Here is a 22,522-nt window from a genome sequence, read left to right on the forward strand (position 1 = left end):
TAAATTTTTTAAATTTAAGTCCGACAAGCAGTGCAGTGGATCCAAAATTGCCTTTGCACCACTGAAACCAACAAACCCTGCTTTACATGCGATCACATCAGATGGGATCCTCGTTCGTTGCTTGTCCTGGAAATCGAAGAGCTATATTGCTGGTGGCGTTCTCTTCTTCAGGAGCTCTTCGTTGGGCGAGTCGGTAGAGCTGTGGACTGGCACCCGCTAGGCCCAAGTTCGAGTCTCCGGCCGGCTGATGAAGAGTTAGAGGAATTTATTTCTGGTGATAGAAATTCATTCCTCGCTATAATGTGGTTCTTAGCCACGTGAAATAAGTCTAATCCTTCGGGCCAGCCCTAGGAGAGCTGTTGATCAGCTCCTGAGTGGTCTGGCTAAACTAAGGTAGGCCTATACTTAACTTTTCTCTTTTTCAGGAACTGGTGCAACTCCCTCTCCTAACAACTGTTAGATTTTCCTACTGTTACACCTTTCAAACCTTCCTAATCTCAATTTCCCTTCCAGCGCTGAATGACCTCACAGGTCCCAGCGCTTGGCCTTTGGCCAAAACTCTGTATTCTCTTCTATTCTAAAGAACAGATGCATAGATGCAGACGGTCCAACATGGCAAGAAGTTCTTTATGTATCGATTCGCGAGATCGCGCAGCGGGAGGAAAGAGCAGTCCCAAAATATTTCTCCTTTAATGAAAGGGATTAATGAGACGAAGGAAAAGTGCCGAGCGAGTGGTAGGGGGTGAAAGAGGACTAGGGGCGTAATAGCAATAGAATGAGGTAGGAGGAGGAGGAGGAGGATAATAATAATCGGGAAAGGATTATGAGAAGTAAGAGTGAAGAAGGTCACGAAACTTGTTTCGGTGAGAAAGAAGGAAAACGAAGATGTTGGCGATAACGAGATACTAATGGCGATGAGAAGGAGAAAGAATGCAAGAAAATGATAATAAAAAAAAAGAAGTCTAAAGAAGGAAGAAGTGAAATAAACGAAATAACGGTCTTCAAAGGAGGTGGAATCAAAATGATTTCGTTGACTGCGAAAGAAAAGCAGTCGAGAATCAGAGTAACGAGCCAGGGGGGTTGGAAAGCACAACGGAATAACGAGGAGCAGAACAAACGCGAATCGATGCCAAATGAAAGCACGGTGAGTGTATGGGGTAAAAAAAAAAGAAAAAATATTCCCCGAAACCCGGATTGATAATGACGTCGGTCTATTAAAGAAGCAGCTCGCTCCTGCGTTTTCCCAGACAGAGGGGCGTATTAGGGGGATATTGGCTCGCACACGGCAAGGCGAGAACACGGGGTCTGGAAGAAAGCAGAGAGAGGGGGAGAAGAAAAGGATAAACGAAGTAAGAGAAGAATGCAATTAGGTAGAGTGCAGAACAACGAAATGCTTTCCTCGGGAAACGCACAGGAGGAATGGGGTTCCTTAGTCACATTCCTTCTGAATGCAAAGCGACGTGTCTGTCAGCAACGTTACACGCTGGAAAGGGGAGAAGAAGAAGAAGAAGAATAGAACAAAAACTAAAGTAGGGAGGGGGAGGAGGAGGGGGGAAGAGTATATATAAAAGATACTCTCATCTTTTTTTTTTTGCAGTAAATTAGGTGCACTTTCATTTTTTTTTTTTCTTGTCAAGGCGTTACAAGCAACAACTTTACCCCGGTATATTTTATTTTTCTTTTCCATGTAATTAAGTAAGGGCGACAGTTTGTTGTTTGTAATGTCGTGTATGAGTCTCTCTCTCTCTCTTTCTCTTTCTCTCTCTCTCTCTCTCTCTCTCTCTCTCTCTCTCTCTCTCTCTCTGTTTGTGTATATACCTACATGCTTACATTCATACAGACATGGACTGAGATATGTGTATATATATATATATATATATATATATATATATATATATATATATATATATTATACAGTATATATATATACACACACATGTAATATATAATTATATAAGCATATATAATGTGTGTGTGTATTTGAGTATGCGTGTGCACGCAAGCACGCGCGCGGGGAGGACACGGGCGCGCAAGTTAAATCGAAGACTCATAACAAAGTGCACTTCTCGCGTCTGCTCATCACATCATGTATGTGGAGCTCCCGTGTCACGTATGTTGGCAAACTCATACAGCGAACCCGTATAGTCGCTTGGAAGACAATGAGGGCTCCCTTAGAAAAAGGAATAAACGTCGTGACACATCTAAAATGGCGAGATTACGCCAGCAATTTATATTGATTTATCCATCAGTGCTCTCCTGGCGTCTTATCTGGGACCGCCCTCCCCGCCAAACCATTTTCTCTGATATCCGTCTTCTCTCTGCTCAATCGCGTCGTCTGCCGATCAGACACCACTTCAGATTTCGCCGTTTTTAGTTATGCACGGAAGGAACTTCATCCTGCAGTTTGTTCGCCGGTGCACTGTAGGCATTTCTTAAGGTTCTTTGCAGCCGTGCGTTCCTGAGGCGCCCAGCTGCAACCCCTTTCGTTCCGCTTACTGTCCACCTTACTTTCCTTAATCCTCTCCTAACAGTTGATTCACGGTGCAACTGCGAGGTTTTCCTCCTGTGACACCTTTCAAACCTACCTACTCTCAATTTCCGTTTCAGCGCTGGATGACCTCATAGGGCCCAGTGCTTGGCCTTTAGCCTAAATTCTATATTCAGCTCCAACTCACAGTTTTTTCCATAAGTCCGTGAAGAATAAAATTTACCAGAGTGATCTGTTTCGTTATCCTAGAAGAGCCCGTATTTAGCATATTTTCACAAATGCGCAGCAAATATAATGTAGCAGATTCATTAGCTGCTTTTGCCATTGTAGAAGCATCCTTGAAGAACCGCATTTGCATTTTATCACAAATGCGCAGCAAATGAAATGTAGCAGATTCATTTGCTGCTTTTGCCGTTTTAGCTTCATCTTCGTAAATACTGGCTTCCCACGAGCTAACAATCTAGATGAGTAGACTAACCTTATTTTCCCTTTTTTTTATAAACTCTCCTGTTATGAAATCTGTCAGTATAAATCGTTTCGAGAAAATGTAATGAATGAATAAAGTTCCTGTGTGCGTCTGTCATCCGCTAATGACAATAATATTAATCATAGTAATACCAGAGGCCGCTCCCGGCTGCTGCTTAACTGGGTCTACGCTCCTACAGTTTGTTTATTTCCTGCCGACCGCCCACATGCCCATAACCATGACGGTAAAATTTGTATTATTGGAATTTCCGTTTCCTGTGGGAATTTCCCACCTGGAAAAAAGTGGAGATAATGTAAATAACGACGATGTGGTGTTGCCCATTCTGTGTGCGTGTGTGTGTGTGTGTGTGAGCTAGCACGTCTCAGTCTGCTGTCGTGTGTACGGTGGCACCCAGATGCAGAGAGGATTTTGTACTTGTTTGCGCCAGATCCGTTTACTTTTGCTTTGCCAGTCGGTTTCCCGTTTAGTTTAGGATGTAATATTCCTCGTTCGTTTCGGTGGTAGGCCTTTCGAACAGCTGGGCTTATCGCCGGAATGAAATAACAGCCACATCCCGGATAAGAGAGAGAGAATTTAGAACAGAGCAGTAAGGCACACCAGACTGCGGGGGACTAAACGGCTCCCGAACCTCTGGGTCCGAATGGTTGAGGGGATGATAGATGATAACCTTGATATTTTCGGGCCATAAATCTAGGCAGTTAAAGAATTTATCTTAAAAGTGTATTTCCTGCTTTGTCTTCCTTTTATTGGCGCAACTGTGACGATCTGACTTCACTAGTCGCCGGCGCTTGGCGTTTCTCATTTGTCGTAGGCCTGACGTGGGTGCTTTTGATTGTGGCCGTTTTATATATATATATATATATATATATATATATATATATATATATATATATATATATATATATATATATGTGTGTGTGTGTGTGTGTGTGTGTGTGTATAAATATATATATATATAGATAGACATAGGATCATGACGAGATTAGCGAACCCACTCGCAGCAGGGTTCGCTATTCTTACAAGAAGATTGTTGGGTTCGTTATTCTTTTCATGGGAATAATCGGGTTCGCTGTTCTAGACATGAACACTTCGGTACTAGACATTTGACCCCCCAGGGGCTAAGTACTAAACACGGCGAAAAGTGTAGATGATTCACTGTTTCGCCGTGTTTATAGTACTAGCCCTCATGTAGAATTGGAGTTGGGACCGGAAAGGGTTGGCCATTCTTCACATGGAGATCATTGGGTTCGCTGTTCTTGACATGGAGATACTGTACAGAAAACGTTCTTGTACGAAGTTTTCCATCAGTAGTGACCTAAATTTTGGTTTTGAAGAGAAGACGACACAATATGCGAAAGAGTAACTCTCTGTACAGGCAGTTGGTCTCTCCCGATGCGAAGGGAAATAATTGCCTGACTTAACGAAAATTTAGATTAGATCAGCTAAGGCACGAGGCAGACGTCACTGATGCTGTGTAGTATCAATTTTGCTTTTATTTTTATTTATGTTGAACTGTAGCATGATCATACTGTGTAGGCCCTAGGGAATGGTTTAACCTCTTGACAACAGTTGACTTTACTTTCATCTCCTAAACTATCTTTTCGTCTGGATTCAAACTACATAATCACCTTACTGTTGGCAATATTTTCTATATCTGTAGAGTGGAATGGAATATCGAGCTTTGGCCAAAGGCCAAGCAGTGGGACCTTTGAGGCCATTCAGCGATGGAAAGGAAGTTGAGAGTAGGTAGGTTTGAAAGGTGTAATAGGAGGAACGCCTCGCAGTCGCACTACGAAATAATTGCACGTGAGGGTGGGTGGCAAGATGGAAAAAGAATATGAATGGAAGTACAGTAAAGGGAATAAAAGGTGTCGCAACTACGGGCTGAAGGGACGCTGCAAAGAACCTTTAGCATTGCCTACAGTGCACCCCGTGAGGTGCACTGGTGGCGCTACCCCCCTACTGGGAATATATCTGTAGAGATGGTGATGTTATTGCCACGTGCCCCAGATCTTTTGTGAGGTCATTGTTGCAAGACTAACCTCATAAAGGATGCCAGATTTTCTAATTTGGTCCTAGGCGGCGCCTGTTCCTCTAGTAAGTCTAGTTAGTGCTTGCTACTCATCTCTTAGAGCGTCCCACCTAGTACAAGGAACCGTATTGTCTCTTTTTGCACTTCTGAATTGTCTGTAGAAGTCTTTCTGGAAATTTTATGGTTGGCGATGCGCGTCAGTTGAAGAAAATCTGTAAATACTGCTCCAGCGTTTTATGTGGCGGAGCACTGGTTTACCACCTCTCTCTCTCTCTCTCTCTCTCTCTCTCTCTCTCTCTCTCTCTCACTCTCTCTCTCGCTTATGAAAGACTAATCGTCTCCCCTAATTATTTTCACTAATATTCCCATCTCACTCTCTCGGTAAGTTAATTACTTAGATGGCACTATTAATTACCGTTCCCCCGTCGATCCACGGTAACGCCCACAGAGGGGGGGGGAGACCAAACGTCCCTTCTCTAAACCTTTGACAGATGATTGTGTTTGGGCGCAGAAATACGACTGACTCCCTTGACCTTCTTCTGTAAACAGATATCTGGTTGCGATTGGCAGCTGGGAACAGCTTCTCCTCTGCTGGCTTATGAAGAGTCACGTTTGAGTTTGACTAATTTGTTATCGTCAGTAGTGTTATTGTTATTAGTTTGATACCTTTTATTTACTGATTTGTTGGGTTATTTTTTTCTTTTCCAATAAATGATCTGTTTTCTGTTTCTCGTCACGTTCTGTTACTCCTTTCAAACGAAGACCGTTATCATTGGAAGCTTGAATTTCAAGCCAACGGTTCCCGTGGCCTTGTTCTGTAATGATTCATCTTATGAATCATAATAAAATGATAGTCTCAGCATAAAAAAGACTTGTCATTATTCAGTATCTCAGAGATGCAGTTCCATAAAGCATGGGCAATGGCTTCATTTCCTGGGTTTCCCCTTCGGAGCTACGGTACTTGGGGGGAATGCAGCGGGAATGTTGTGCTCCGCTGAAGTCGTTCATAAGACCCATTGACTTTCATTTCGCACTCATCGCCGTAACGACAACCCGGGTCGTAAAGCTGCACATCATATGTAACTGCGTGGCCTTTAATATTTGATCTTTGTTCTTTGCAGCGAAGAAATACGCCGGGTTACGCTGCTGTTGGCTCCTCTCGCTCGATGATAACAGCCCGAGTGCAAATCCCTGAGATGTATGCTAGTATTGCACCAGCCCCGGTTTTTTTGTGTCATACTCGTAGGTTAGGTTAGGTTAAGTTATGTTTTGCATTTCTCTGTATTTTGGGTGTGGGAAACATGATGAGATTATTTTCAAGAAAATTCTATGGTCAGTTTTTAAGATATGGCGTCCCCGCTTTTTTCAGGGAAAGGTCCAGTCCGGTAATCGGTTACATCTCGGAAAAATGCAACCTGGTCCAAGAGTACCTTGATAGCAACGACTGCCATAGTGATCGTAGAAGTAGCAAGAGAAGTCGTTTGTAGTAGCAACAGCAACGTCTCCGTCGCCCACCCCTACCGGAACCCCCCTCCACCCCTCAAAAAATTATTATCCTAGCAGCAACAGCAGCAGTAGCACCAGAAATATCCTAAAATGACAACGAGCGTAACGCTCAGTAATTGCAAAAAAAAAAAAAAGTAGTAGCAGTGGTAATCATAAAATGACGCTGATAACGACTGCGCTCAAAAGGATGTTATAGTACTAGTACTAGTAGTAGCAAAGCTCAATTCGCTGGGGGGTGCTCTATTAGAGAGGACACTTCCTCCACCGGCAAGAATCACGTCCTTTCCTTTCCCTTAGCGGGCGGTTTTATCTGACATCTGCCGTGCAATGTCACTGTCAGCTTTGTAACTTCCGGTATCCGAAATAGAGGTCCGACATTAAACAGAAGCCCTTTTTGGTAAACCTAACAAAGGCGAAGCCAGCATTCCCCACTGAAGGTTACTAGCAACATACGGGCGTAGACCCATACCTCAGCGAGCATGTTATTAACCAAAATGCGAAGAATTCAGTCAAATCCAGATCACCATTCAAGCAGTGACTGCACGTCAACGCACCAGAGGGCGCTCGCGCGCTTGCATTGAAAACCCGGAGGGAAAAAATAGACCGTCATTGCTTTATCTGAAACATATGGCGGTAAAGTGTTGCAGCCCGTCGACTCTACGTACCCAGTAACTTAAAAGAAAGAAAGAAATGGCGGGGACTATGCAGTTTATGGCAGCAGGCAAATGTTCCGTAAGTGCAAATCAGACCCAAGAGTTGAAGAGGGAGCAAAAGCAGAAGTTGGCGGGAGGGACTTTGGAGGAAATCAAACGAGTCTGTAACGGCTGATTATAGACCGAATCACGACATGTACATTCACACACGGGGGAAATAAACACGGGAAACAGACACTGCTATAAAGCATTACGGTAAGGTCGACGGCGTAGCATTCAGATCATGAAAAATGTCCATAAGCCCTGTCAGCGCATGATAAAATCAATACGCAGGAGAGAGAGAGAGAGAGAGAGAGAGAGAGAGAGAGAGAGAGGCGATGCACCACTCCTCATCTTAAGATCAAGAACTCTCCTGGTAGAGAGGACACTTATAATATGATAATTCCTTTTATTGTGGCATGACTCAGAAATGATGAACGTGGCCAGTTTTGACAAAGCAGTTTCGATTAAGAAGTGGCGAGGTGAAGCTCTTGAGTTAAAGGGAAGCTGAAATACACACTTACGCACATATTTATATATATTACAGCATTTTCGTTAACAGTGGTTGGCTCTAGATAAAAAAAACATAAGGGGCACTGCCACATTCATACTTCAATTGGCGAATTGTGGATGAACTTCCTTACAGCAAAACTTCATCAGTATACAACATCAGCTGCTTCATACACACACACACACACACAAATAAATTAGTATGTATACATATAAAGTATATATATATATATATATATATATATATATATATATATATATATATATATATATATATAAAACATTCTCTCACCGTGTAAATTGTACACTTTTGCCCAACGTCATATCTATAATTATGTCTCGATCACCGCCAGAGAGAAAAATGGAACACTTCCGAAAATACCGGTTGCAATATCAGATTACTAATTTTGCACAGTCGACTCCATCTAGTCGTAATTACTCTTCTACGTCACGCCAGAGGTTATAGATTTCTTATTTTCACGGAGGCGTTGACGTAATTTAGAACGGTCCGTTTCACAATCCAATTTTCAGTAAACGGGTGATGATCAAGTCAGTCATGGTTCCAGTTTGTTATTTATCTTTGAGATGCCTGTCACGATTCTAAAAAGCTTGTGTAATTGTAGATTGAAGGCACATTTGGTATTTCAACTCGGCTATCTTACCAATAAATCTATTCCTTTGTGATCACAGACCACAAAAAATTACCCCTGTTAAAAGAAAACCGACTCAGTAATCACAAGGCGTCAGTTTATCTTATGAGAAATGATATCGAAAGGATTTTTTCACGTACTGTAGTACTATCATAATTTTGTTGAAGTGGTGGGCATGATAAAGATGCGATTATCTGAGGTGTTAAAATTAGCATCAAGTGCTGTTAAGGAATTTCGGAAGGGCTTTTGATCTTGCAGTGAGCAATGACAATGACTGAATACGAGTTTTTTTTTTCATGAAACCACTGAAGTATAATTCTGGTTTTGGTCAACCATGACCATTGTTTTATTATCAGAGAAGCAATTTTAAATCTTACAAATATATCCCATTACGTCGTAGTTAGGAGGACTTTCTTTAACTAATTTAAAGCAGTCCAGTTCCCAGATATAAACTTGTTATTAAAAAGTCACCAGGAACTTTATATCTGCACAACGCAAGATAGTTTTAAAGAGTCTCTTATCTGCAGCCAAACACCAGGGAATTCTGCGCTCTTTAATTTCAGTTCGGATAAAGAGCCCTTTAATAATGTATTGAACGGTCGTAGAGAGAAAATGAGGTTTTCGCAACTTCAGTATCTTGGTAAGTTCTTTATCTCATTTCTTTAACCAACAGATAATAACGTCGCTAAACAAAGCCAGTTGAGAGGGCACAATAAAAGAATCCAGTGACCCCCTCTTTAGTGACCCGGCGGCGCATTGACCCCTTTCTATACGACGCGTGAATCTCATTTCGTAAGAAAAACTGAATAGTTCCTCTTTCTTTACGCGAATTTTACTATTTAATAAAGAACGGGTATTATATATAGAATGAAAAAATATATAAATTAGTTAAAACCTTGACGAACGTCGCTCTTTTTCCACTTTTCAGAATTTGCCGAGAAATGCATTCCAAACAAAATTAATGGCCAAGAACAGTCTCTGGTACACTCTTTCGAAGATGTTCGCGAAAAATCAATAATGGTGTGATTTCGACGAGCGTTTGCCTTTCGCCGATGCCCTGTAGTGGTTCGTAAAGCACATTAGCACCGCCGGAGACACGAAAAGTCGACAGTTTAGTGCGTTATGCGCAAAAATCAATGAAGAGTTGGCGAGGCGATCGTCGACGGGAAATGACAATTGAGAGCCCGCATCATCGTTGCCGACCCGTCTTGTGATTTCTGTGCCTGTGCTCTCTCGCCGCCCACACCAAAGATGGACAGTAGTAAGTCGCTTTCCGATCTTGTTAAGCTGGGAAGTAGCACGTAGGAGTAGAAGCCGTTTTTTAGGGTGTCCGACCGTTGTCGGGGTCGGCTGCGAAACTCTACGGTAGGTCGGACGGACCGCGGGCGGGGAGGTGTTTCACTTTCCGCCGAAGTGGATGGGTCTCGTCTCTTTTCCGCAGGGTGTGAGTGTAATTTTTTTAAAATGGTGAGTGGGGAGCGATAGCCCGCTTATTCAGCGTTGTTTTGGGGTGCGTAGCCCCCCCTGGGGAGGTTGGGGTCGCCAGCTGCCAAGGGCTGGAACTTCTCCTATCTCTGCATTAAGTTTCAGCTGATTGAGGTTGAAACATATTAAATAATGAAACTTACATACTAAACTCAAATTTTGAAACAAAGAGCTACCCTAAGCTGCATGTCGCCAACACGAACCACTTTACCTACGACTCGCCTGAATTGTTAGGCCATGTTAACGTTTAGCAGTATTACAGGCTATTTATCTAGTGGTTATTAACCAAATACTGTGGTCCTCATGCGACGCAGGCTGGAAACGACTCGTCATTAAAATGAAACGGCGTCAGAAACAAACTGATCGAGTTGAGATTGACATTTCACTCTTAATATATTCAATTCATTGCATAAAACTGTTTTCCATTTCTTTTAATATAACTTTTCCATTACAGTTTTCTAAGCACGATATTCATGCCGTTTTGGATGGCCAGTCGTTTTCCTTCGCTGCTGTGGTCTTGTGAGATATATTTCGCTGTTTATTGGAGCATATCCGTGTGGAGCACAGTAGACGAGGAAAGTGCTTGGACCTGGAATGATCTTCTTGCAACCATTTTGTTTTCTCATCACCGTTCTCTTTTCCAGATGTTTTTATGTAATATAGACGTAGCCTATATTTAGTTAATGCTGCAGTATTGATCATATCAGTATTGCTTTTAATATGATGTAAGTCGGTGTTTGCGATCTAACACATGACAGTACATATGGAGAAATGAAGGTCGAAGAAAAACATAATTCTAGCTTCCTGGATCGATGTTTTCACTGCCGATGCTCAAAGGTAATACCGTATTAAAACTAACATTCAGTATCAGGTTATGCCCCACAGTTGAGATATTCAACTCTGTACCGTAAGGCAAATGGTAACAGAATAAACGTGATGAAGTATTAATAAACTCAAGATCTTTTTTATAGTGGTGGACAGCTACGCATCCAAAATGGCATAAAAATCGTACAAAAATTCTGAAAACTCGCAGGAAAGTTACATTTCAAGTACCAGTAATGGAAAACATAGTATTAAATAATAAACTGCATATGAGTGAAAACCTCAAATTACAAACATTTCGATTTATTGTTGAGGCAGTTTCGGTTTGCTGTGGTCATTCTGACTTTCTTAGCGACCAGGCATATTCAGGTTTCACCGTATTCATCTTGAAATGAGCGTAAATCTAGAGCTTGGCTAAACATGTAATTCATGAGAAAACTAAGCTAAGAATAATAGTATACAATTCTCATTATATTCATTGGACATTGTTTATTGAGGACTAGCCTAAATAGATTATGGCGTTTGTAACAAGGGGCAATATTGCTGGCTGTTTACCCTATTTTCACAATCAATCAAGTACTGTGGTTTTCTTGTAAGACAAGCTACAACATCAACGTGAACTGGTGAAGCACTCGGGCCAGAAAGAAATTCAAGCCCTTGCGTCAACATTTTGGTAGTCTGTGCCAGCAGCATTCAGCTTTTTGTATGGTATATGGACTTAAAGAATGAAGATGTGATTAATTCACAGTGAAACAGGCTTCTTTCTTTGAAAATAAAAGTTTTATAAAGACCACTCATCCAATTATTAGAGGCCCACTCTTGTTAATACCTTACTAAGCCTATTAAATAAACATTGTAAGAATTATACCCACAGTTGCAAAGCCCTTACTAGGCTAAGTTGGCCAACTAGCACTTAGCCAAATGTTAGGCTTGGTTTATCTAACTGGTCTAGGCTAGGAACTTGTCAAAACCTGGATTAGAGCTGTTATTACCCGCTGGGCCAAGTCTGGTGGATTCATCTTTTAAGCCTAGGCCATTAACTAAGGCCAAACTTTGATTCATCTTTTAAGTCTAGGCCATTAACTGAGGCCAAACTTTGATTCATCTTTTAAGCCTAGGCCATTAACTAAGGCCAAACTTTGATTCATCTTTTAAGCCTAGGCCATTAACTAAGGCCAAACTTTGATTTATCTTTTAAGCCTAGGCCATTAACCGAGGCCAGAATAAAAGTTTGCAGCTTATGCTGGCCATATCTAACTTGAAAATATCACAAGTGCTTGCCAGCCACCTTAGTCCTCTTTGTCTCTGTGGTAATTAATACTGTTTCAGAGGCTCTAATTGGTTGAAAGAACCTGAGGGAGGTTACATGCACAGTCACAATGGCTAGGACTCTTTAAGAATTTAACTTGGTAAAATTTTATGTGAAATTTTATCATCGTTAACTAATGCAGTTCAACTAACTTGTGTATTATGTAGCTTAATTTAAATTATGTAGTAGACCAATGAAAGGCATAGTAATTCAAATGACAAAATACCAGTTATACCTAGGCTATACAAAAATAAAAAGTAAGCCTTGCAATAGCTGAATATCTTGAGAAAATGTTACCACGTAATCAGGACAATGCCATTCAGTTGTGAAAGGAGAGACCAGGATTGTGTTATTGTCCATATTCTCCCATTGCAATCGTCTTAGCAAGTTATATATGAATTGGAAAGGTGACCAGCATGTTGGAAAAGCGGGCAGCCTAGGAGACAGTGGAAGCTTTTATCAGGCTGTTCAAATTCATTTTTACAAGTCGGTGATCTTTGGCTCAAGGCTTACAAAAGGCTTTGGAATACTGACTCCTTTCGGGTTGGAGATGGTTGTTTCATTCATTCCTAAAGTACCTTTCTTAGATGAGCAGTAAGCGCTGTTTTGACAGCACTCCGTGAGTTAAAAGCGATAATCACCTTTGTTGACTAAGTTGTGTCTGGGTCTTAATCAAAGCTTACAGAGAGTGTTTGTTACATATGGCTTTAAGAGTCAGTGTCATATCTCTCCCTGGAATGAGTCATCCACTCTCTCAGGAGCTTATTTTTTTTATGCTTTCAGCAATTATATGAATTACACTAACTGGTATTACGCCTGGTTCCTAACCCTTTCCAAAGTTCTCGACTGTATTCTGTAATGAGAATGACAGGTTCACGGCAAGATGTCATCATGTGCCTTTGGTGTTGTGGTACATTTCATGGTAGATCATATGCTCTTAGGATGATTATGAACCTTTTACTTTTATGTTACATTTCTTGACATCATATACTCTTTAAAAATTTATATGGAACATTTTACCCTTACATTTTATGACAGATCATATATATATATATACTTTTGTTAAATTATATGGAACATTTTTTGGTAGTTCATGTGCTTCTTTGTTTTTATGGAAAATCTCTTGGGAGCGGTATGAGTTGTTTCATGGGGTTTTTGATTCTCTTGGGAATGAGTAACTTAGAATTATAACCAAAAAAATACTTTAGTTTAATTGTATGCAGTATTTAATTCTATTTGAAAGGCTGATAAAATGCAAAATTTCTAACAGTTGTTATGCTGTTGCTTGGAACGTGCTTTTTTGCTTTATAAGTTTCAAATATTTTTGTCCAGAAGTATAAAGGGTCTTGAAAGGAAAGTGACTTGATGCTGGCGTAAGATGTTTAAGCTATATTTAGTGTTATAATTTCAAATGAGTTAACTTCTTTGAAATGATGCTGTATTTTTAATGATTTTAAACAACTTTGAATGCTTTTTGTAATACATGTAGTTGAAATTCTCATTGATGTTATCATTAAATTTAACAAAGTTAAATGAAGATATGCATAATATTTGATAAACATTGTAAAAGTAGACGTATTAAGGTAAACTGACTTTGCAAGCTCATCTTAAAGAGCAATTTAAAGCTTGTCGTTAACGAGATAGGACTGGTAGGTGAAAATGCCTTTACTTCCGCTTTGCTAATAATTTACGTGTATCTTGCAGCAGACCGAAGACAAACACCAGAACCCCTGGTTCCTACCACACCCAAAGATGAAGATAATGTGACCAATGCCAAAGATGAGGTAGCCTCCCTGGCTGAACGGCTCTCTCTGCATAGCATACCCAGCATAGACCGCAGCGATGGCACTGCTAGTCCCGATACCTCTACTAATATTCCTAACCTAGCTCACACTCCTCCGAACTCACCCAAAACACCCATTCTTGCTCACACGCCTCCCCCGGCCCCTCCCACAAAGCCGCCTTCCGTGCGAAACCACTCACCCCGTCCAAAGTCGAATCCTCCTTCTAAGCATTCTGGGGACAGTCAGAGCTCCAGCCAGAGCCCAGATGACCCTCCGTCTCCCGGTCCCACCAACCAGCTCTCTTGTCCTGATGATTCTCCGGAGTCAGATGACCCCCCGCCGCCAGCACCACCTCCCTCCAATGCCGAAGCAGCTATGTACGCCGCTTATAGAAGTAGTCCACCTTCAGTCTCCGGAATATATAGCGGCATAGGTGGTCTGTACAGTGGCAGCCATCCCTCGTCTGGAATATACAGTGGCTCGGCATCTCTTGGAAGCATCTATGGCTCCACTGAACCTCCGCCGGTACCCCCGCCTCCCATCGAAGAGAGTGGTGCCGTTGGTGGCATTCACCACAGGAGGGAGCATTCTCTGAATTCCATACACTCTATTCACTCCATAAACTCCTTTAAAGAATTTTATGACAAGAGCACTCTTAACCAGTTCATTTCAACCTCTCCAAAGCTGTCGAATAGGTAAGTGTGATTTAACTAGTGAATGTACTGAGAATTTCATTATAAATTATGTGATTGTAATGATGGCATACTCTTTTTCTATTTTGTATTACAGATTTTTTGTAAATTTTGAGGCATTGACATGATTTGTATTTTGAATTGCTTAAAAGGTTCAGTTCTCAGCAGAATTTCCCAGTGGAGGTTTTTCCTGGGGAGTTTAGGTAAAATGGTTGTCGAATGTTACATAATATCAAATGAGATCAAAGCATAGGACATTTTGTGAATGGATGTAAGTTGCGTTTCACTAAAGGTGTGCATGTTCCTTTGCTGGGGTCCGATTTTGGTGTTTATTAGTGTAAGGAGAAACTTTTTTTTCAGTGTTTTGACACAAACCCATCATTTTATAATTGCTTAATCCTGCAGTGTTCAGCTCCATTAGATACACTTCAGAGAAAAGAAGTCATCCACCGACTGAGTAAGTATGATTCTCACTCCTCAGCACTCACAGCTGTGGTAAGCCATTCCCAGTGCGATCTAGACTTACAACAAGAAATGAGGGGTCAAGAGTAAATTGATGGGTTTGTATTTAAAAAATAAATCTTTTACAAGAAGAAATTCATATGTTTTATAACAACCTCATCAGTATACTATTTCCTGAGTGGCTGTTTTTGGTGGAAAAAGGTTTTGTCTTTTCAAAATTAAGGTGCCAAAGTCTGTGATCTGCCGATTGTAAGGTACTAGGAAAATAGGTCTCCGTACTAGCAAGGGTCATGAGTGGACTGTAACATTGTAGTGCTTGTAGTAGGGTCATAGCTATGTTATTTGGACTTCCCTGAGTAAAATCATATTACATCTAATTTTTCCACAAAGTATGGGCATCAGTGTCCAATGTACTACCTCCCTGAATGAAAGAAATATATACTACAAATAAGATGAATGAATGATGAGCCACTGTCCTCCTCAAGTACTAATGAAATTTAACATACTGTAAGGCTAGGACCATTTGGCCTACATATTTAGTGATTTGTGGGTTAAATCTCTTGGATACAAAACACGCAAATGTAAATTTAGCTCTTCCAGGATGTGACATTAAATCCGTATTTAATTAAAAAAATATAGATCTGGAGACAGTCTGAACTTTATCAGTCTTACATGTATTAGGAAATTTGAAGCAGAGAAACTGTCATTCTCCGCTTGTAGAATCAGATACCATACCCAGGGGTGTAGGTACCCCTAAAGATCTCTGAATCTAACCTGCTGTAGGCCAGTAAAAGATGCAACTCTGGGGTTGCAACCTGAATATAAAACATTGTCTGCTGCTCAGATGTTTTATTAGCACAGAATATAGGTGGTACTCACTACATCTTGGTTTCTGTTGTTTTCCAAAGCAGCATTTTTCATAGGAAATGCTGCTTACTCTGTACAAAATTAGCTAGTATAGGGAACTGCCATTACTGGGCAGTATCAGTAAAAAAAAATATATGGTAGGAGAAAAAGTTGTGGTGTATTTTGTGATTAATTGCACATTCCACAGGTTGACAATGTTGGTAAGACACAAAACTCCGGCTTAGAGTAGGAAACCATGAATATATCTTTCACTGCCTGGACCAGAAGAAAGAGTTAGTAGATTTATAGTCAATTGTATGAGAAGATTATTAATGGGTGAGCCTGAAGTTCCTCAACATCCCTTGTAGACCTCTTGGTAGAGAAGACATTCAGCAGGATTGGCTAGAAAGTTACATCATCTTTAGGTATCCTTGAGAGTATTGTCATATTTACCCTTAATTATAACTATCTTTGGAGCCAGATTGCCGTACCCTTCCAATTTTGAGGTGTACCACCTTGGAGAAACTGTCTGACGTAATCTCGGTTGCTTCATCAGATGGCTAGCTTGCCGCTGCATGAGGCATTCCCTACGTCCCTCTGGTCCTTTTTATCTGATCCCGTAAGGTAAAGTAATGGACACTCAAGTCTTTAGAGGCATTTGCAAGATAGGCCTTGTCAATCCACAAGAATTGAGAATCCCCTTGTGGAATAATACAGACATCCTTTGGATGAGTCAATCTTGACTCACTCCCACATAGCTACCATTGGATAAGTTTAAGCCTGATCCAGTATTGGGAAGTCGCTCTTTTCCAAAGTGAGTTGGTTGAGAGTTTTGTCCAGAAAATATGAAGAAGGTGAAAAGAAAGAAATTTCTGCAAAATGACCAAATGTTCAGTATGGGATGTAGTGAGTCTGTAGCCATGGCTAACCTGCCAGGACTAACCTGTCTAGGTCATCTTGAAAGTTCAGGTATTGGGCTAGGGTAAGGAGGTGCCCAGGGAATCTCAATCCCCATCCCATTTGAAGGGATTGCAAAAGGGCCAATGCTTGAGCGAATTCATGAGGGACAGATACAGATCTGTGTATGCTGATTAACTCTTCCGTCAAGGAGGAGAGAGAGAGGAATTGGGTTTTAATGGGAATAATTTTTTACACTGCCAGAAAACATTTCCTGACGGATATGTGTTGCATGGAGAGAGTTGGCATCTGGAATTGAGGGGAGCAAACATTTGTTTATTCATGTAAAGTGTTTGATTGCCTACTGGTCTTATTGTGGCTGTTTTCTCTAAAATTCCACACGCCAGAGAGTTGTTCCAACGTTTTTGGACACAGTTCAAAGGAGAAATTTAGAAATTCCTTCTCACTGAGCAGGTGTTGTTTTCAAGAGCAAGATATATACTGCAGCTAAGATGTGGAAGCTTGCTGAAAAGCAATAATATAAAGAAGTAATTTATGAAATTGTTGCTGTGCTCCAACTAGTCATGTGAAGCTGCTTACCCAGTATTCAAAATGATTCATGACAGGTCCAGTTTTCTGAAAGAAAAAAACAATCCTCTAAGCAGGAGAAAAAACAAGAAAGGCCCAAAGAACTGAAGCACTTTGTACATCAAAAAATCATGAGCACCTTCCTTTGAGATAACTCACAGTGTATCATTAACATAGTCATCCAGTAATAGAATCAAGGGTTGAGGATAAGCAGTGGTGCACAGATCAACCTCTGAAGGGAAAAACAGTGCTGGGCTGCCTGGAAAGTTATCCATGGGTCATAATACACTCTAGTTGTCAAGACAAAGTCATAGTTAGAGAAGTGGTGTGTGCCAAGTTCACTGATGTAACACGGGAACAATCACACGACTGACAGGTCAAGATGAGGAGAAATTTTGTCGGATGGCACCCCTGTTGCTGGTCGCAGGGAAGTCTTGGATGTGGTCGCTCAGTCTACAGGTAAAGGAATCTGTGACTTTATAGAGTACTGCTTGCTACATCAGTCAGAGATGAGATACTAGAGCACTCTTGGGTAAGCAATAAAGGAGTGACTTAGCTGGATCTTCATACCAGGAAGTTATTCTTATAGACCCTACCCCTCTATTGACAAACCATAGGGAATGTACCAATTGAATTTAGTTATCAGCTGTAGTGTGCCACTACCTTTATTGTACAGTGCATTAAATTCAGTTGTTGTGGGATGCAGTTTATTGATGCCAGTGGTGTTCTATACCAAAGGATTGCCCCCACCAAATTTTCTTGATGTGAGTGACTAAGTTTTGAACTGGTAGATACATTATCCAAATAGTTTGACCCTCAAATTCTGAAGCCTTACAGGGAGAACATGAGCCTTTACGTTAAGCCTCCTTGTAGGACTGCATGGGCTTTGGTGGAAGTAATTACGTGACTTTATGGGATGGTTATCCTTTCCTCTTGACTGTAGCAAATACCCAGGTTCCAGGTATTGAAGATGATTGCATAACACCTTTTCTGTTCATGCTTTCTGTGGTTTTATGGAAAAAGGTGAGGAAGAAATTGTTCTGTGTTTAGTGAGAGCACTTCATATTTATCTACAGAGGATGGGATATTTTTCCTAGGTGCTCCAAAAGTCAAGTCTCTGTTGTTGCTTGCCACAGGAGAAATATCAAGAGTAGGGAATACGATGCCCTTACTGAATGTAATATATTCTCTGCTCAAATTGTTGCTTGATGTGTTCCAAGTAACGTACAGTATATCTTTTTTAACTTCGTGGACACTTTCTTAATGTCAGATATTTGTATTTAGGTAGGTGACCACTTGGTTATCTTTGTCACTACTTTTTTTATATCTTTATATTTGTGCATTTTGAGGCTAGCACACAAGGCTGTGCCTAATCTTAGCTTCACAAACTTTGTTGAGTAGACATGGTTTGTGGCACCTCAGATGGGTACCAGTATACAGTACTACAAATCAGTAAACATCTTTGGGAAATAATCCAAGCAGTGACTTAATCTAAACCGAGTTGTGGGTACTTTAGTAAATTTGGTGGTGTGCTCTGTTCAGTCAGAATGTTAGCTGAAAGCTCTAAGACATCCACCTCTCAGGAGTAACATTTGCACAAGTAAAATTAAGATGTTTTGTATTTATTGCTTATAACAAAACTTCTGAAAGTTTTTTCATAGATACGTACAGTATTTATTTTTACTGGGTATACTGTACATTTCTCTAAACTCACCGAGTGTTACGCATTTCTTGTCCGTAGACAGGATTAGTGAATGAAAGCATTTAACAGGTGAGACAGAGAAGCCTTCCAAGGTGGGGAATTGTCAGCCATCGCTGTTCATCACATCATTAAGTGAAACAGATATTACAGGCTACTAGTTTGCGCACAGCTAGGTATTTGGGAATAAGTGAAAGTAAAGGTTTTTTTCCATGGAACATGCAAACTATGTTGCGTGTTGTAGTTTTTCTTCTTAACCAAGTGTAAGTCTCTCTCTCTCTCTCTCTCTCTCTCTCTCTCTCTCTCTCTCTCTCTCTCTCTCTCTCTCTCTCTCTCTCTCTCTCTCTCTCTCTCTCTGTAATTAAATAGAACCTTCATTCCTCCTTCGCCAATTAATCTCCAAAGTTACTTTGGTGAGAAGAGTTTACCAGTGCAGTTGCATAACTGGTTGTTTTCCATGTTTAATGTGTTATGTTTTTCTGTACAAGTTATTATATACAGCACTGTTATTTGCATTTCTCCTACGACCAGTCCTCTCTCTCTCTCTCTCTCTCTCTCTCTCTCTCTGTAATGACCTCTAGAAAGTAATTCCCTACCCCCAAAGGAGTGGAACCATCCTCTCTCTCTCTCGCTCTCTCTCTCTCTCTCTCTCTCTCTCTCTCTCTCTCTCTCTCTCTCTCTCTCTCTCTCTCTCTCTCTCTCTCTCACCCAGTATATATGTGGCGTACCCTTGTCTCTACCTTCTGCATTCTCACCCAACCTATATGATGCCCCTCAATAAGCTTATTAAGGGTAATCACTAATCCTGATTAGTGTTGCTCACGTGTCAAGAGAGTTAAGAAGTATCGCTTCTGTTATGTTTCCTACCCATATATTTGCTACTGTGAGTAGGATTCGACGAGTGCTCTGTCAAATTTGAATGGGGAATCTTACATGTGACCTCTGTTAGTCATTTAAGTGAAAGTTTGGTTTTTAATTCTTATAAATGAAAATTAATAAGCCAGCAATGTATATATGGGAACAGTGATGACTGGTTAGTGATGTTGCCTCACTGGATGTTAATTAAGGATCCTGGTGCTATTTTGCTTTGTAATTTAGAAGTGAGTAGTTTATTACTTTTGAGGCAATAAATTGTTCATTTTCTATCGCCCCTTTGTGTTAAAAATTGTTTATCAAAGATGTGTGTAAAGTGAATGTTAAATTATAGTGCTTGATGTTGAAATTGCTAATGATTAAAACCTATGCTATGTTATGTAATAGGAAGCTATTTGTAGCTATTATGATGTTTTAACTATTTTTACATGTATCTTAGGTCAGTTCAAAAATGAATTTAAGCTTAAAAATTTTTGGCATAAAATTTAAACAGTATTTTGGAAAATAATGATTGTTTGAGGTAAAGTATTACATAATAGTGTAAGGACACACAGGTCACTCACTGTTGTTAAGTTGGGGAGTTGTTTTATGTGAAATTGAAAGTGAATTGGATCCTTGATTTTTATTTCTTCGTATGTAGGAAGCCTTGATGGCATTACTTGAATGCACGTCTTCAGAATAATTTTGAAATGTATATTACAACTAAAAGGTATAATATGATTTATGAAAGTTTCTGTGGTGTGCTAATGTAGATTGCCATACTGTATGAAATATAGGTGGAGCTAGAAATTACCTACAAAACTAGTAAATTATTAGTAATTTAAATTGTTTGAGGAAGATATTGCAGTGCTAAAGAGGTCGGCAGCTAGGTATGAAGAGGTCAGAGGAATAATAAATAAGAATAATCCCAGAAAGAGAAAACAGTGTAATTGTGAGGCTATGGGATACAACAAAGAACCTTTGTTATCTCCTATCTTGCAACTGTTGGATTTCTTGGTATTTAGTGTTAAAAGTTACGATTTTTTAACAGTGTAATCAAAGAAGTTTTATTTGTTGTCATGTTTAACATTACCAAATTGAAATGTTTTGTGTTTAAATAGTGATTGAACTTCAAACAGAACATTTATCTGCATTGTGCTATATTCATCTCCCAAGTCAATAATCTGCCTCTATTAAACCATTGTTGTAATCCATTTCAATAAACAACTGGCCTTTTGCCTGTCGTTTTGAAGGGCTTAGAGGTCTTCTGTTCAAGCGTAAAGATTTAGTTCTTTCCACCTTAGCTGTGGAGTGGGGGAAGGGGAATGCTCTTGTTGCTTCCACTAGGCAACTAGTTTCGATATGTATTTACGAGCCTCGAAAGGCAGGAGCCAGTTTGGAAGGAAAAGCACAAATACTATTATTGTGTGAGAAGATTATGTACATTTAGTGTGTAAGCATAATAATGCTACTTTGGAAAGAAATTTTGTTGAAATTGAATGAAAGGGATGTTGTAGTCTTGTTTATGCACACCATACAACTTAATTCAGTACTCAACCACATCAATAATCATATCATTGCGAAGGACATATACACATCTGCCTTCCTTATGAGGAAGGAGATACAAATTCACCACAGCTAAAGCCCTTTGATTAGACAGTAAATGCCAGCTAGAACTGGCCTTGATTGTTTCCTAGCTGTTGGACATTTCAGTATAATGTATCTCGTCTTAGATCGTTGGGTGATAATTCCTGATTGAAGCGCACATTGACCACTGATTATGGTCATAGCAATGTTTTCTTTTCATATCTTGTTAGGAATTTATTTTTTATGTTATAAAACTGGTTTTGATATAATTTTGAAGTTGAAAACTTGCAGTTTATGATAGTATGTTAAAAAATGGAAATCAGTGAAAAGTCTGACACATTGAAGTTTGCCAAAAACTTTTGCTGGATGATGCTTGGTGTCATTGTAATCACAAGTGTTGGGAATAGGATGATATTTGACGTTATTGAAATCTCGAAGGGTTAAGATTGACCGCACATGATCATTGAAAGTTTTTTGACTGATGAGGGTGTTGACTAACCCTTTTGTAAAGATTATTTGGTACCACTGACAGACGGAAGTTTGTGTCCAATAAAGCAGAGGGAATTTTTTTGTAACTGTAGGGAAATTATAGCTAATTAGACATCATTATCATCATCATAAATATTTTAAAGTCAGCTTTTCCTGTGGGAGTTAGACATTGAAAATGAACTCAAATTTTTCTGCCTTAAATAAGATAGGTGGTTGGGTTTTATTACAGTATACACTTTGCGTGGCATATACTTTAACATCTTCGTTCATTAGTTTGGATGTAATCCTCATGAATTAATGTTTACATTTAGTGGGGTGGATGCCCCCAAAGGTCTTGATGCTGGAAAGTGTCATACTTTTTGCATTTTAATTCTGAATGGTTCTCACTTGATTAACTCATGGATATTGAATGGCAGCTTGACAAAATTCAGCATTTAAATGCAGTGAATGACATATTGCACCAGTGAAAGAAACTTTCTGTCTGATATTCTTAAGTTTGAGGAGCACCGAGTATCAAAATTTAATCACTATCTTCGTTAAATGTTGTTGTAATTAAATTGTTCGCAGTATCCTGTTAATTTTTAAAAGAATGCTAATTTTTTCACTTCACTTAAGACCTTCTACTTTGCATCAGTCAGTTGATAG

General features: G+C 40.0%; 1 protein-coding gene across 20 annotated transcripts in view; it reads left to right on the forward strand.

The window, feature by feature from the left end:
- Positions 1-9,310: 9,310 nt before the first annotated feature.
- Positions 9,311-22,522, forward strand: part of LOC136855727 (tight junction protein ZO-1-like) — a 409,885-nt gene continuing 396,673 nt past the window's right edge. For 12 of the 20 annotated variants that reach the window (XM_067133067.1, XM_067133069.1, XM_067133071.1 and 9 more), the window contains exons 1-2: positions 9,320-9,626; positions 13,686-14,460. In XM_067133067.1, coding sequence (XP_066989168.1) covers positions 9,617-9,626; positions 13,686-14,460 — 785 coding nt within the window. In that variant the 5' untranslated portion in view covers positions 9,320-9,616. Of the gene's footprint in view, positions 9,627-9,648; positions 9,731-13,685; positions 14,461-22,522 lie in introns of those variants that run through there. The other 8 variants (XM_067133076.1, XM_067133072.1, XM_067133086.1 and 5 more) reach the window with 2 other exon arrangements.

The sequence above is a fragment of the Macrobrachium rosenbergii genome, chromosome 32 (genome assembly GCF_040412425.1).
Source record: "Macrobrachium rosenbergii isolate ZJJX-2024 chromosome 32, ASM4041242v1, whole genome shotgun sequence".
In the NCBI taxonomy this organism is placed as follows: domain Eukaryota; kingdom Metazoa; phylum Arthropoda; class Malacostraca; order Decapoda; family Palaemonidae; genus Macrobrachium; species Macrobrachium rosenbergii.